Genomic DNA, 15,554 nt, shown 5'->3' on the forward strand with positions numbered 1-15,554 from the left:
ACACACACAGACACTCACACTGACACACACACACACTCACACTGACACACACAGACACTCACACTGACACACACTGTTCAAGACAGACCTTGTCTTACTTGATCCTGTATCACATACTGTAGTTGGTTGATCAGCGTTCTATTATCGTTCTCAGTGAAGGGTATCGTTCTCAATACGCTTCGTTTTCTCTCTATGTTTCAGATTGGCGGCGAACGAACCGTCGTTTATGTCGGGTCAGCTGAAGATATTAGACCAGCGACACAAACAGAAACTCAATCTCAAAGCACTAGACGCTGTGCTCTTCGGTCCTCCCTCACGTAAGAACACTATACATACGTGTGGGTTTGGTGCCACTACGGGGGTGTCTGGGTAAAAACAGAACCATGTTTACTCATCATATGTCTCCATCCATCAAGGAAATGATCAACAATATTACTCTGATCTGCAGACCCCCCCACCCCCATCTCTACATTCACCAGAACCTTTTTACCAAACCATCAATCTAAAGATACCATGCATACTATTGTACAGCTTTCCTGTAAGGTCAATACGTCCGTAATGCTTTTTAACGTATGGGTGGTCATGGGAATCGAACCCGCTATCGTGGCATTGCAAGGGTCATGCTCTACCAACTGAGCCGTGCTTGGGCCGCCAATAAACACCGTTCCATTCCATCCCTCTCTCTCCCAGGTCCGCAACACAACTGGTTGAAGGACTTTGTGTTGATGGTATCTATAGTGATCGGGGTGGGGGGCTGCTGGTTCGCTTATATCCAGAACAAGTCTTCCCGGGTCCACATGGGTCAGATGATGAAGGACTTGGAGAGCCTGCAGAGTGCTGAGCAGAGCCTCATGGACCTACAGGGACGGTACGTAACCTAGTAGTTTTTATTACGGTTTTATAAAGGGTGTGTATACGGTATATAGATGTTACAGGTATTGTTCTGACCTCACTAGAACACCTAGCCACCTTGTTAAAAGATTTTGATCTCTTTGTGTAACATCTTAGGCATTGGACTGGGCCCAGGGTTCGGGTGTATTAAGTGAAGTTGGTTGTTTTTGGATGGTGAAGATGACTTTGTCAGGTTTTCATGGCTCTCCCCAGGTTGGAGAAGGCCCAGGAGGAGAACCGCACAGTGGCGGTGGAGAAGCAGAACCTGGAGCAGAAGATGAGAGACGAGATCAGCGGGGCCAAGAAGGAGTCGTACCGTCTCCGCGAACTCCGCCAGGGGGCCGAGTGTGAGCTCAGCCGCCTCAAATACGCAGAGGAGGAGCTGGTGCAGGTAGGAACCATTGAGAGCGTGTCGCATGTCCTTAAGGTTGCAAAACTACCGGTCATTTACCAAAGTTACCAGAATGTTTACTAATTTTGGTAACTAACAGGTAATTTATGGAAACCGGTAATTTAATTTTGTAGTTTTTATTAGGATCCTCATTAGCTAACGCCATAATTAACAAGACATGACAAACAACCACATTTAAAAGTAGACAATACAGATAATTCAAAAACCTGACAGGAAACACATTTAAACTTCTTATGGATCATATCCCGTTAGTGGGATCGATTTGACAACATCCGGTGAAAATGCAGAGCGAGAAATTTAAAAAAAATTATTAGAAATATTTAACTTTCATACATTCACAAGTGCAATACACCAAATGAAAACTTCTTGTTAATCCAGCCACCGTGTCAGCAATGAAGGGTAATCTGGCTGCCCTGTTTAGATCAATGAAGAGGTAATCTGGCTGCCCTATTTAGAGCAATGAAGAGGTAATCTGGCTGCCCTGTTTAGATCAATGAAGAGGTAATCTGGCTGCCCTGTTTAGAGCAATGAAGAGGTAATCTGGCTGCCCTTTTAGAGCAATGAAGAGGTAATCTGGCTGCCCTGTTTAGAGCAATGAAGAGGTAATCTGGCAGCCCTGTTTTGGAGCTTTTTTATATCTTTCTTTGCTGCAGATAACCATATAACCGGACAGTAATAGGACCAGGCAGTACTCTAAGTGTGATAGGACCAGGCAGTACTCTAAGTGTGATAGGACCAGGCAGTACTCTAAGTGTAATAGGACCAGGCAGTACTCTAAGTGTGATAGGACCAGGCAGTACTCTAAGTGTAATAGGACCAGGCAGTACTCTAAGTGTGATAGGACCAGGCAGTACTCTAAGTGTGATAGGACCAGGCAGTACTCTAAGTGTAATAGGACCAGGCAGTACTCTAAGTGTAATAGGACCAGGCAGTACTCTAAGTGTGATAGGACCAGGCAGTACTCTAAGTGTGATAGGACCAGGCAGTACTCTAAGTGTAATAGGACCAGGCAGTACTCTAAGTGTGATAGGACCAGGCAGTACTCTAAGTGTGATAGGACCAGGCAGTACTCTAAGTGTGATAGGACCAGGGATTGACCATATAACCAGACAGTACTCTAAGTGTGATAGGACCAGGGATTGACCATATAACCAGACAGTACTCTAAGTGTGATAGGACCAGGGATTGACCATCTAACCAGACAGTACTCTAAGTGTGATAGGACCAGGGATTGACCATCTAACCAGACAGTACTCTAAGTGTGATAGGACCAGGGATTGACCATCTAACCAGACAGTACTCTAAGTGTGATAGGACCAGGGATTGACCATCTAACCAGACAGTACTCTAAGTGTGATAGGACCAGGGATTGACCATCTAACCAGACAGTACTCTAAGTGTGATAGGACCAGGGATTGACCATCTAACCAGACAGTACTCTAAGTGTGATAGGACCAGGGATTGACCATATAACCAGACAGTACTCTAAGTGTGATAGGACCAGGGATTGACCATCTAACCAGACAGTACTCTAAGTGTGATAGGACCAGGGATTGACCATATAACCAGACAGTACTCTAAGTGTGATAGGACCAGGGATTGACCATCTAACCAGACAGTACTCTAAGTGTGATAGGACCAGGGATTGACCATATAACCAGGCAGTACTCTAAGTGTGATAGGACCAGGGATTGACCATATAACCAGACAGTACTCTAAGTGTGATAGGACCAGGGATTGACCATCTAACCAGACAGTACTCTAAGTGTGATAGGACCAGGGATTGACCATATAATCAGGCAGTACTCTTAAGTGTGATAGGACCAGGGATTGAATCACCTGATTCAGTGTGCTAGATGTTACATACTCTGAACAATTTATTGTAACAGCAATTCCCTTACCCATCTTAATAACAATCTGATCTGTGTGTTCCCTTACCCATCTCAATAACAACATGATCTATGTGTTCCCTTATCCATCTCAATAACAACATGATCTATGTGTTCCCTTACCCATCTTAATAACAATGTGATCTGTGTTCCCTTACACATCTTAATAACAACATGATCTGTGTTCCCTTACACATCTTAATAACAATGTGATCTATGTGTTCCCTTACCCATCTTAATAACAACATGATCTATGTGTTCCCTTACATACCTTATCCATCTTAATAACAACATGATCTGTGTTCCCTTACCCATCTTAATAACAACATGATCTATGTGTTCCCTTACCCATCTTAATAACAACATGATCTATGTGTTCCCTTACATACCTTATCCATCTTAATAACAATCTGATCTGTGTGTTCCCTTATCCATCTTAATAACAACATGATCTATGTGTTCCCTTACCCATCTCAATAACAATGTGATCTATGTGTTCCCTTACCCATCTCAATAACAATCTGATCTATGTGTTCCCTTACCCATCTCAATAACAATGTGATCTATGTGTTCCCTTACCCATCTTATTAACAATCTGATCTGTGTTCCCTTACCCATATTAATAACAACATGATTTATGTGTTCCCTTACCCATCTTATTAACAATCTGATCTGTGTTCCCTTACCCATATTAATAACAACATGATTTATGTGTTCCCTTACCCATCTTATTAACAATCTGATCTGTGTGTTCCCTTATCCATCTTAATAACAACATGATCTATGTGTTCCCTTACCCATCTCAATAACAATGTGATCTATGTGTTCCCTTACCCATCTCAATAACAATCTGATCTATGTGTTCCCTTACCCATCTCAATAACAATGTGATCTATGTGTTCCCTTACCCATCTTATTAACAATCTGATCTGTGTTCCCTTACCCATATTAATAACAACATGATCTATGTGTTCCCTTACCCATCTTATTTACAATCTGATCTGTGTTCCCTTACCCATATTAATAACAACATGATCTATGTGTTCTGACCGTGATAAAGCTGCGTCCAACATGACCCTCAATAGTTTTTTTTTTTTTTTTTCACTTTGCTTTACATCTTAATCTCATCCACCAACGAGTCCTGATTGAACCCTCTGTCGGGCCAGCCTTTTGGTATTGTAGTTTTCCTAGTGAATTTAACCAGGTTATGATCACTGCAACCTACTGTCACTGATACAGCTTTAGAACAATGTTCAGCCATGGTGGTAGAAATGTGCTCCATACAAGTTGATGATGTAATACCGGACCTATCAGTGAACGTTCTGGTTGGTAATGTCATAACTTGGGTCAGGTTACATACGTACATCACTATTCATATCTCACAAAAAAATATTTATTTTTCCCTATTTTCATCAGATAACTTATCCAACATTTCTCAAAATTCCATCAAGATATTTCACATCAGCTCTAGGTGGCCTATAGCAGCAACCAACTAGTATAGGTTTCAAATGTGGTTAATGCACCTGTACCCATAGAGCCTCTAATCCATTCCACATTAAGTCCTGACGTTGTTTTGCTGGAATATGATGCTGGATGTAAACTGCAACTGCGCCCCCCATATCTATTTCTGTCCCTCCTGAACATATTGTCTCCGTGTATAGAGATCTCAGCATCCTCAATAGAAGAGTCCAGAGTGAGTCTCTGATATTGCCAATACATGAATATTGTTTGACTGCACTACACAGAATATTTCATGAATTTTGTTCCTTAAACTGCATATATTCAAGTGAGCAATTAACAGACCTTTCTTTGGTAGCTTTACAGTATTTATATTTCCAAACATGAATCAGTAGTTGGAATCTGAGAGAGAGATACTCAGTGTGTGTATGTGGGTAATGTATACTTGTTGAATAACCAATTTTTCTTATAAAATATTCATTTTGGTCAAATCTGTGTCAATATTGTCCATAAGTTTTATGCATGAATCCATGAAAACCTGCCTAATTACATAATTAGCGATTAACTCTGCTACTCTTCCAACTATAGACTACTTCTGCCCCCCAGTTTAGCCCCAAAACATCGACAACAAAAACATAGACATTAGTCAAATAAGTTTAAAGAATATGAAGTATACATCATGCTGAAACCCTCATATTAAACACCAATGGTATTCACTAAGTTGATGTTTTATATTTAAGATCATGTTTTACAGCTTTGTCAATCTATTTTTCATATTTAAAACAGCTTGTTTTATTATTTGATCTTTTACATGTTATGAAAGTGACCTAAAAATCCTTAAGTTTCCTTACATCTGCTAGTTTACTGGCACATTTTCTCACCGGGTAAAATTCCCTCCCTTTTGAAACGCTCAACAGAATACTGTCCACCTGTGCCACGTGAAATACTGTCCCCCTGTGTCACGTGAAATACTGTCCCCCTGTGTCACGTGAAATACTGTCCCCCTTTGTTGCGTCAAATCCTGTCTCTCTGTGTCACGTGAAATACTTCCCCCTAGTGGCGCAGACAGTACAATGCAATATCAATTACCATATGAATGCAGTGTGGAATTCAGAGCATATGCTTACCACACAGAATACTATTCCTCTGTGTATACTGGTATTCCACAGTAAAGCATTTGACATTGTTCCCCTGCACATTGCATAGTACCACCCCATTGTGTACAGTAACAGTACTGCCCCCACTTTTATGCCCTGATACCGTTTTAATTCACACGCGTGCGACGCCTAAATGTGTCCCCCCCCTCCTGTCTCCAGGTTCGTATGGCCCTGAAGCGAGCAGAGAAGGAGATGCAGACGGAGTGGTCGGTGCCCGACGCCCTACAGATGTGGCTACAACTCACCCACGAGGTGGAGGTCCAATACTACAACATCAAGAAACACAGTGCGGAGCTACAGCTCACGGTCGCTAAGGAAGAGGTAACTTCCTGGAGAACAAATGACATCGCTAAGACATCACTTCCTTTGAGAGAGTTTTTCTAAGTAGGATCAGACTTTAAGTGGATTTTGGTTCAAACCTCACTGGGTTCTGAATTTGTAAACTAGTTGAGTGTTCAATTCTGAGGTGCAATTTGGAACAAGCGTTGCCCTTGTATAATTGAAAACTTACTCGCACGTAAGCACACACACACAAGCACGCACACAGATACACGGACAGGCAAACGCGCCCACACACACACACACACACACAGAAACAAACCACACACACACACACACAGAAACAAAATTAGTTTTTTTTTTTTCCTAATGAGTTTTTTTAATGACACAGCTAAATTACTTTTTAATTGCATTGTTTGTTTTTGCCTTTGTTTTTGCCTTTGCAGCGAGACTGACTCATCAGGCAATTTCAGAAGTCAATTAAATGCGCCGCTGTGATAGCACAAACCAGGAGACACAGCAATATGTTGCTCTCATTAAAGTAGATGTGTCCCAATTTGAGGACTTATTGATAAAACTAGTCTCTGTAGTAAATTGTATTGTCTATCAGTCTGGACACCAGTCTGTTTCTGTTCTAGCCAACATATTGTGGTCTTGGCAAGAGATGTACAGCACCTTCAGAAATAATTCATACCCCATTACTTATTTCACATTATGTTGTGTTACAGCCTGAATTTAAAAAATGGATTACATTGACTTTGTATCTCACCCATCTACACACACAATGACAAAGTAAAAACATGTTTTTAGAAATGTTTGCAAATATATTGAAATACAGTATCTCATTTACATAAGTATTCACACTTCTGAGTCAATACATGTTAGAATCACCTTTGGCAGCGATTACAGCTGTGAGTCTTTCTGGGTAAATCTCGAAGAGCTTTGCGCACATGTATTACAAATTATTCAAGCTCTGTTGAGTTGGTTGTTGATCATTGCTAGCCTGTCATTTTCAAGTCAAGCCGATTTAAGACAAAACCGTAACTGGGCCACACAGGAACATTCAATGTTGTCTTGGTGTGGAACTCCAGTGTATATTTGGCCTGGTGTTTCAGGTTATCATCCTGCTTGAAGGTAAATTTGTCTCTGTCTGAAAGCAGACTGGTCCAGGTTTTCCTCTAGGACTGTGCTTAGCTCTATTCTGTTTATTTTTATCCTAGAAAAACTCCCTAGACCTTGCCGATGACAAGCATACACATAACTTGATGCAGCTACCACCATGCTTGAAAATATGAATAATGGTACTCAGAGATGTGTTGTGTTGGATTTGCCCCAATACATAGCACTTTGTATTCAGGATATAAAGTTAATTTCTTTGCCACATTTTTAGCAGTTTTGATTCAATGTTTTGGAATATTTGTCTTCTGTACAGGCTTCCATCTTTTCACTCTGTCATTTAGGTTAGTATTGTAGAGTAACTTCAATGTTGTTGATCCATCCTCGGTTTTCTCCTATCACAGCCATTAAACTCTGTAACTGTTTTACAGTCACCATTGGCCTCATGGTGAAATCCCTGAGCAGTTTCCTTCCTCTCCGGCAACTGAGTTAAGAAGGACGCCTGTACCTTGTAATGACTGGGTGTATTAATACACCATCCAGTGTTGTTAATACCTTCACCATGCTCAAAGGGATATTCAATGTCTGCTTTTTAAAATGTTTTACTCATCTACCAATAGGTGTCCTTCTTTGCGAGGCATTGGAAAACCTCCTTAGTCTTTGCGGTTAAATCTGTTTGAAGTTCACTGCTCGTCTGAGGGACCTTACAGATACTGTAATTGTACAGTGCCTTGCGAAAGTATTCGGCCCCCTTGAACTTTGTGACCTTTTGCCACATTTCAGGCTTCAAACATAAAGATATAAAACTGTATTTTTTTTGTGAAGAATCAACAACAAGTGGGACACAATCATGAAGTGGAACGACATTTATTGGATATTTCAAACTTTTTGAACAAATCAAAAACTGAAAAATTGGGCATGCAAAATTATTCAGCCCCTTTACTTTCAGTGCAGCAAACTCTCTCCAGAAGTTCAGTGAGGATCTCTGAATGATCCAATGTTGACCTAAATGACTAATGATGATAAATACAATCCACCTGTGTGTAATCAAGTCTCCGTATAAATGCACCTGCACTGTGATAGTCTCAGAGGTCCGTTAAAAGCGCAGAGAGCATCTGTGGCAAAAGGTCGCAAAGTTCAAGGGGGCCGAATACTTTCGCAAGGCACTGTATATGTGGGGAACAGAGATGAAGTAATCATTCAAAAAAACATGTTAAACACTTTTATTGCACACAGAGTGAGTCCATGCAACTTATTTGACTTGTTAAGCACATTTTTAAACCTGAACTTATTTAGGTTTGCCATAACGGGGGTTGAATACTTATTCACTCAAGACATTTCATCTTTTAATTTAAAAAAAAAAATGAATTTGTAAAAAGGTCTAAAAACATCATTCCACTTTGACATTATGGGGTTATTCCTATGTTGGCCATTTGACAAAACATCTCAGTTGAATCCATTTTAAATTCAGGCTGTAACGCGACAAAATGTGTAAAAAGTCAAGGGGTGTGAAGACTTTCTGAAGGAATGTTGAATTTATTCATGAACAGCTGCTACAATGGGCCGGTTTTTGACATGAACATGCATTGTAGCAGAGAATGGAAATATTGAATGATAGTGGGGATCAGCCATATTTTTTATTTTACCTTTATTTAACTAGGCAAGTCAGTTAAGAACAAATTCTTATTTTCAATGACGGCCTAGGAACAGTGGGTTAACTGCCTGTTCAGGGGCAGAATGACAGATTTGTACCTTGTCAGCTCGGGATTTGAACTTGCAACCTTTCGGTTACTAGTCCAACGCTCTAACCACTAGGCTACCCTGCCGCCTCATATAGTGTTGTTAGGTTCTCATTCAGAGTGAAAACTCAACCGACATTATGAAAGCTTCACCAAGTTTATTCTTCCCAGAGGAGCAATACAGCTGCATTAGACACATTTTCACAAAACACTGATATTTAACCCTTCCTCCTAGGCTGAGTCTCCTCCTACCCATCTGTACAAGCACTGATATATAACCCTTCCTCCTAGGCTGAGTCTCCTCCTACCCATCTGTACAAGCACTGATATTTAACCATTCCTCCTAGGCTGAGTCTCCTCCTACCCATCTGTACAAGCACTGATATTTAACCATTCCTCCTAGGCTGAGTCTCCTCCTACCCATCTGTACAAACACTGATATTTAACCCTTCCTCCTAGGCTGAGTCTCCTCCTACACATCTGTACAAGCACTGATATTTAACCCTTTCTCCTCCTACCCATCTGTACAAGCACTGATATTTAACCCTTCCTCCTAGGCTGAGTCTCCTCCTACACATCTGTACAAACATTGTATCTTTACTGCTAGGCAGGACACGAAGTGATACGGGCCATAAACTTTAATTTCTCCCTTAACCTGACCTGACCTGATCTTGATGCCCCTTCATCACTAATCCATGTCTCTCTCCCCTTATCAATATCTGCCATATGTGATCACTACCCTGCACCCAATATTTCAATAGGATACCTGAAGTAATGTAAAGGTTACCCATGACCCTCTCTCCCTCAGGGACATGAATATGTATGTTTCATCTTCTCAAAGCCCAACGGTGTCTTATGTCTTTGTGTCAGGCAGAGAAAATCAAGAGGAAGAGGAGTAGTGTGTTTGGGACCCTTCACGTCGCTCACAGCTCGTCACTGGACGAGGTGGACCACAAGATCTTAGAGGCCAAGTAAGAGAAGACGCGTGCTCACCATTCATTTTCTCTGCTGTCACCATGCGGTGCCCTGTCACCCTGATCCGTATGTCTTTGTCCATTGAGCTGAATTGATGTGAGACGGCTGATGTGGAAAGGCTTGGGGATTTATGCCAGATCTATTGCTTACTGACTGAGGCTAGCAGGATCCCCACATAGGTCAAACTCTACCTATCGGGTATATATACCTATTAGAGTAACTTGTTGTCCATGCATTAGCGGTATCTGCTTCAAATATAAACACAGAAACCCAAGTGTCTGGATAAAGGCCAGTACTGCCAGAAGAGAATGGGCCTCCCCTCTGAGCTGGGTTCCTCTCTAGGTTTCTTCCTTCTAGGGAGATTCGCCACCGTGTCCCTGCTTCTGCTTGCTCTTTGAGGTCTAGGCCGGTTTGCTGTGAAAGCACATAGTGATAACTTCTGGTATAAAAATGGCTTTCTAAATACATTCGATTGTTTCCAGGAAGTCCCTGTCGGAGGTGACGGCCTGCCTGAGGGAGCGCCTCCACCGCTGGCAGCAGATGGAGAAGCTGTGCGGCTTCCCCCTGGTGCACAACGCTGGGCTGCCCAGCCTGACTGCCACCCTGTACTCAGACCACAGCTGGGTGGTCATGCCCCGCGTCTCCGTGCCCCCCTATCCCATCGCCGGTGGGGTGGACGACCTCGATGAGGACACTCCTCCAATCATTCCACAGTTAACCTGTAAGTGTGGAGGTTGTCATGGAAATGCAAAAAATACTCCATTTACAGTTGTAAAGTGACAGAGTGTATGACCTCAGTATGACCTCAGTATGACCTCAACAAGGCTCAAATAGATTTAAAAATGTGTGTTTTTAATTTGCGTGTGTTAAGTGTCCACTATGTATGATTATGATAGTAACCATACAAACCCCCTCGCTCTCTCTGATTTTTCCCAGCAGCCTCTATGATGCGGCCCCCTTTAACACGCAATAGCAGCCTGTGCCGTTCCCGCCGGAGCCTCTACAGCACTTCAATGACGTCAGCCGACCCCGACCTGCTCTCCATGACCAGCTCAGCCCTCTCCTATCATCCCGAGGGGGAAGAGGGATACATCTTCTTCATGGAGAGAAAGGGGTATGTTACCTTAAACCACTTCTGCCCTATTTTTGTGCAGGTCTGTTTATGATAATGCGTTCAGAATAGAAAAGGGAAAGGGAGATACCTAGTCAGTTGTACAACTGAATACATTCAACTGAAATGTGTCTGGTGCATCTAACCCAACCCCTCTGAATCAGAGGGGTCTGAATCTTTGAATATGTGCTGATCTGACTTTCAGTTTCTTGCTCTCTGCTCTCACTTTTGCTCTCTCTCTCTCTGGCTCTCTCTCTCTCTGTCTATCTCTCTCTGGCTCTCTCTCTCTGGCTCTCTCTCTCTGGCTCTTCCTCTCTGGCTCTGCCTCTCTGCTCTCTCTGGCTCTGCCTCTCTGCTCTCTCTCTCTCTTTCTCTCTGTTCTTTCTCTCTCTCTGTTCTCTTACTTTCTCTCTCTCTGTTCTTACTTTCTCTCTCTGTTCTCTTACTTTCTCTCTCTACTCTCTTTCTTTCTCTCTCTCTGCATCATACTCGCTCTCTCTGCTCTGTCATACTCTCTGCCTCTCGCGCTCTGCTCTCTTTTTTTTCTCTCGCTCTGCCTCTCGCTGTGCCCTTTCTCTCTGCGCTCTCTCTTACTCACTCTTACTCTCTCTTGCTCTCGCTCTCTCTGTGTGTGTTCTGTCTCGTTCTGTCTCTTACTCTCTCTATCTCCCCCTCTCGGAGACAGGGATACTCAGGACACGTGTTCAGACACAGACTCTCTCAACTCCTCCATGGGGCGTAAACAGTCCTACACCAACCCCTGCACACCGGGCCCAGAGACCCCCTACCGCAAGATCTCCCGTGAGGAGCTGATGATGCTGAGCCAGCAGGAGCCTCAGTCTTATGTCCGGGACTCACCACCTCCTCAAGGGGGATCCTCGGCCCCCTCCCCAGCCCTGGAGCACCACAGACACAAACACAAGGGTTCGCCCGACCTCACCCGTGGATCTATCCCAGACTCCCACAGCATGTCCTTCGCCACTTCGTCGGCAGGCAACAAGGCCATGTACAACGGCATCCTGGAGAAGTCCTATAGCATGGGCCAGCTGCACGCGAGCATGACAGGGGCAGGCGGGGTGGCGGTCGGGCGCTACCCGTCCCTCACCTCAATGGACAATGAGGGCAGGGGGGCGGGGGCCAAGGAGCAGAAGCAACCGAGTACCTCCTCCCAGGACTCCAGTGGCAACGGAGACAAGGCCAAGAGGTCCTCGTCCAAAATCAAGAGCTTGTTCAAGAAGAAAAAATAGTCCTACACACACAGAGAGAGAGAGAGAGAGAGGGAGAGATTCTAGCCTTAAAAAAATGGCCGTCATCAAAGGAAGCCAAAACATTATTTTTGTTCCTTTTTTTTCTTCCAAGATGGAATGTATCTCTGGCTGAATCCCTCATACCTCTTCCAGATCGGAAGCCTTATTTTTCAATAATGCCTTTTTTTCCACTCATAGGGTGCTGCTGATGCATACCAGATCTTACAACACCTGGATAGGTATTTTACTTATCAGCGAACCACATCATATGTTGTAGCAATCTGTCAGTCGATGATGTGGCGCGCAAACATTGGTTGATGCATGCAACGTATGAATAGGGTAACGCGACCATAGCCTCACATTTAAGCCTTCAAAGGTTACAGAAAAGTCAAAAGGTCAAGGGTCGTGCCAGCTGCCGTCGCCCAGGCAATCGTGAAGAGCATTAGCCTGGTCACATCTCTTGTCTTCTCTTGTTCTTTTTGAGTTAAAGAACCAAAAAATAAATAACACTTGTTCTATCTGGAAACTGAGGGGGTTTACATGGTGGGCTTGTTAGCTTGACATCACTTCCTGTCTGACAGAGGCTCCTGAGCTCTGGACTCATTTCCTTTGAGAAGTAAAAATCCTGCTGAGTTTGTTGCACTACTGCCTTCCTGTTTTCTGGGAAAGGACCGCCGCTGTGTGCGGAGTAAACATTGATGTGTAGAAGAGAATGATGTATGGATAGAGGCCTTGGGGAGATGCAACATGTGGTAGACTATTGCAGCCAGAACCAGTTGGTGCGTTTTCCAATGTCTCTCGTTATGGATTGTTCTATATATACACACACACACACACACACACACACACACACACACACACACACACACACACACACACACACACACACACAGTGAGGTTTGAAATTATTGACACCCTTGATAAAGATGAGCAATAATAACTGTATTAAAAAATTCAAATTCAAATAATGAGCTATATTCTATTCTAAAAACAATTCTACTATACTGAACAAAATATAAACAACAATTTCTATGATTTTACTGAGTTACAGTTAAGGAATTCAGTCAATTTAAATAAATGCATTATGCCCTAATCTAGGCCCTAATTTCACATGACTGGGAAATACAGAAATGAATCTGCTGGTCACAAATACCTTTTTTTTAAGTAGGGGTGTGGATCAGAAAACCAGGCAGTATCTGGTATGACCACCATTTTCCTCATGCATCGTGTCACATCTCCTTCACGTCGTGTTGATCAGGCTGTTGATTGTGGCCTGTGGAATGTTGTCCCACTCCTCTTCAATGGCTGTGCTGAGTTATATATATATATTGACGGGAACTGAAACACATTATCAAACATGTCGATCCAGAGCATCCCAAACATGCTCAATGGGAGACATGTCTGGTGAGTGTGCAGGACATGGAAGAACTGGGACATTTTCAGCTTCCAGGAATTGTGTACAGATCCATGTGACACGGGGGCCGTGCATTATCATGCTGAAACATGAGGTGATGGCAGTGGATGAATGGCATGACAATGGGCCTCAGGATCTCATCACAGTATCTCTGTGCATTCAAATTGCCATCGATAAAATGCAATTGTGTTCGTTGTCTGTAGCTTATGCCTGCCCTTACCATAACATACCTCCATCATTGGGCACTCTGTTCACATCGTTGTTATCAGCAAACCGCTCGTCCACACGACTCCATACCCGTGGCCTGCGGTTGTGAGGCCGGTTGGACGTACTGCCAAATTCTTTAAAACGATGCTTACAGTAGAGAAATAATTTAATGTTTTGTCTGTCAACAGTTCTGGTGGACATCCCTGCAGTCAGCATGTCAATTGAATGTGCCCTCAAAATTTGAGACATCTGTGGCATTGTGTTGTGACAAAACTGCACATTTTAGAGTTGCCTTTTATTGTCCCCGGCACAAGGTGCACCTGTGTAATGATCCTGCTGTTTAATCAGCTTCTTGATATGCCACACCTGTCAGGTGGATGGCTTATCTTGGCCTAGGAGAAATGCTCACTGACAGGGATGTAAACACATTTGTGCCCAAAACTTGAGAGAAATAAGCCTTTTCTGGGATTTTTTATTTCAGCTCGTGTTGCGTTTATATTTTCTGTTCAGGGTAATACAATTGCTCAGAGAAAGAGATTTTGTTTAACAACTTATTCATTTTTTAAATGTATTGCTGACACCCCTAAAGTTTCTTATAAATATATAGTCAAAAGTGTAGTATTTGGTCCCATATTCCCAGCACACAATGATTACATCAAACTTGTGACTCTACAAACTTGTTGGATGTATTTGCAGTTTATTTGGTTGTTTCACACTCTTTTTTTTGTCGTTGTTGTTTTTCCCATGAAAAAATGAATGGTGATTAATGTATTCTGTCATTTTGGAGTCACTTCTCTTATAAAATAAGAATATAATAGTTTCTTAATTAACTTCTATTGAGTTTTGGTTCTGAAACCTAATGAGTCGAAGACAAACTCCTCCCTACACATCCTCAATGTAACGCGACTATCAAAACGCTTTCATTCTATGACGTAATTCGTTTGAAGCATGCCTGTTTGAGTGACAAATACTGGAGAAAAAAGTCAAAGTAATTCACTGAAGACAGCATTGTTATAGAATGTTTCTAAACATTTCTTCATTCATGTGGATGCACAATTCATTCAGGATTTTCCATAATCACGGTACCAAGTGTTTAGAAACATATTCTATTTTAGCAATGAGGCCTGGGAGGGTGTGGTATGTAGCCAATATACCACGGCTAAGGGCTGTCCTTATGCACGACACAATGCAGAGTGCCTGGATACAGCCCTTAGCCGTGGTAAAATGGCCATATACCACAAACCCCTGAGGTGCCTTATTGCTATTATAAACTGGTTACCAACGTAATTAAAACAGTAAAAATACATGTTTTGTCATACCTGTGGTATACGGCTGTCAGCCAATCAGCATTCACGGCTCGACCCACCTAGTTTATAATCTTATTCATAATAAAAGTGACTCCAAAATGACACACTACATTATTTACCAATCATATCTACTGGGCACAAAATAATCTGAAACGTTACCCAAATAAACAGCAAATACATCCAACAAGTTTGTAGAGTCACAAGCTTGATGTAATCATTAGGTGGCAGGAATATGGAACCAAATACTACAATGTTGACTCATTTATTTTTTACGAATATTTAGGGGTGCCAATCATTTTGACCCCTACCTTTTTGAGGGGAAAAAATGATTACTTGTTAAACAAAATATATC

At 42.4% G+C, this 15,554-nt stretch overlaps 1 protein-coding gene across 4 annotated transcripts in view; it reads left to right on the forward strand.

Moving 5' to 3' along the window:
• Positions 1 to 12,778, forward strand: part of LOC139379095 (stromal interaction molecule 2-like) — a 70,800-nt gene extending 58,022 nt beyond the window's left edge. For 2 of the 4 annotated variants that reach the window (XM_071121903.1, XM_071121904.1), the window contains 8 exons: positions 202 to 317; positions 691 to 868; positions 1,105 to 1,282; positions 5,967 to 6,128; positions 9,812 to 9,912; positions 10,399 to 10,637; positions 10,853 to 11,030; positions 11,713 to 12,413. In XM_071121903.1, the coding sequence (XP_070978004.1) occupies positions 202 to 317; positions 691 to 868; positions 1,105 to 1,282; positions 5,967 to 6,128; positions 9,812 to 9,912; positions 10,399 to 10,637; positions 10,853 to 11,030; positions 11,713 to 12,274 (1,714 nt within the window). In that variant the 3' untranslated portion in view covers positions 12,275 to 12,413. Of the gene's footprint in view, positions 1 to 201; positions 318 to 690; positions 869 to 1,104; positions 1,283 to 5,966; positions 6,129 to 9,811; positions 9,913 to 10,398; positions 10,638 to 10,852; positions 11,031 to 11,712 lie in introns of all 4 variants that reach the window. The other 2 variants (XM_071121901.1, XM_071121902.1) reach the window with 2 other exon arrangements.
• The last annotated feature ends 2,776 nt before the right edge of the window (positions 12,779 to 15,554 follow it).

This window comes from Oncorhynchus clarkii, chromosome 21 (assembly GCF_045791955.1).
Source record: "Oncorhynchus clarkii lewisi isolate Uvic-CL-2024 chromosome 21, UVic_Ocla_1.0, whole genome shotgun sequence".
NCBI classification, from domain to species: Eukaryota; Metazoa; Chordata; class Actinopteri; order Salmoniformes; family Salmonidae; genus Oncorhynchus; species Oncorhynchus clarkii.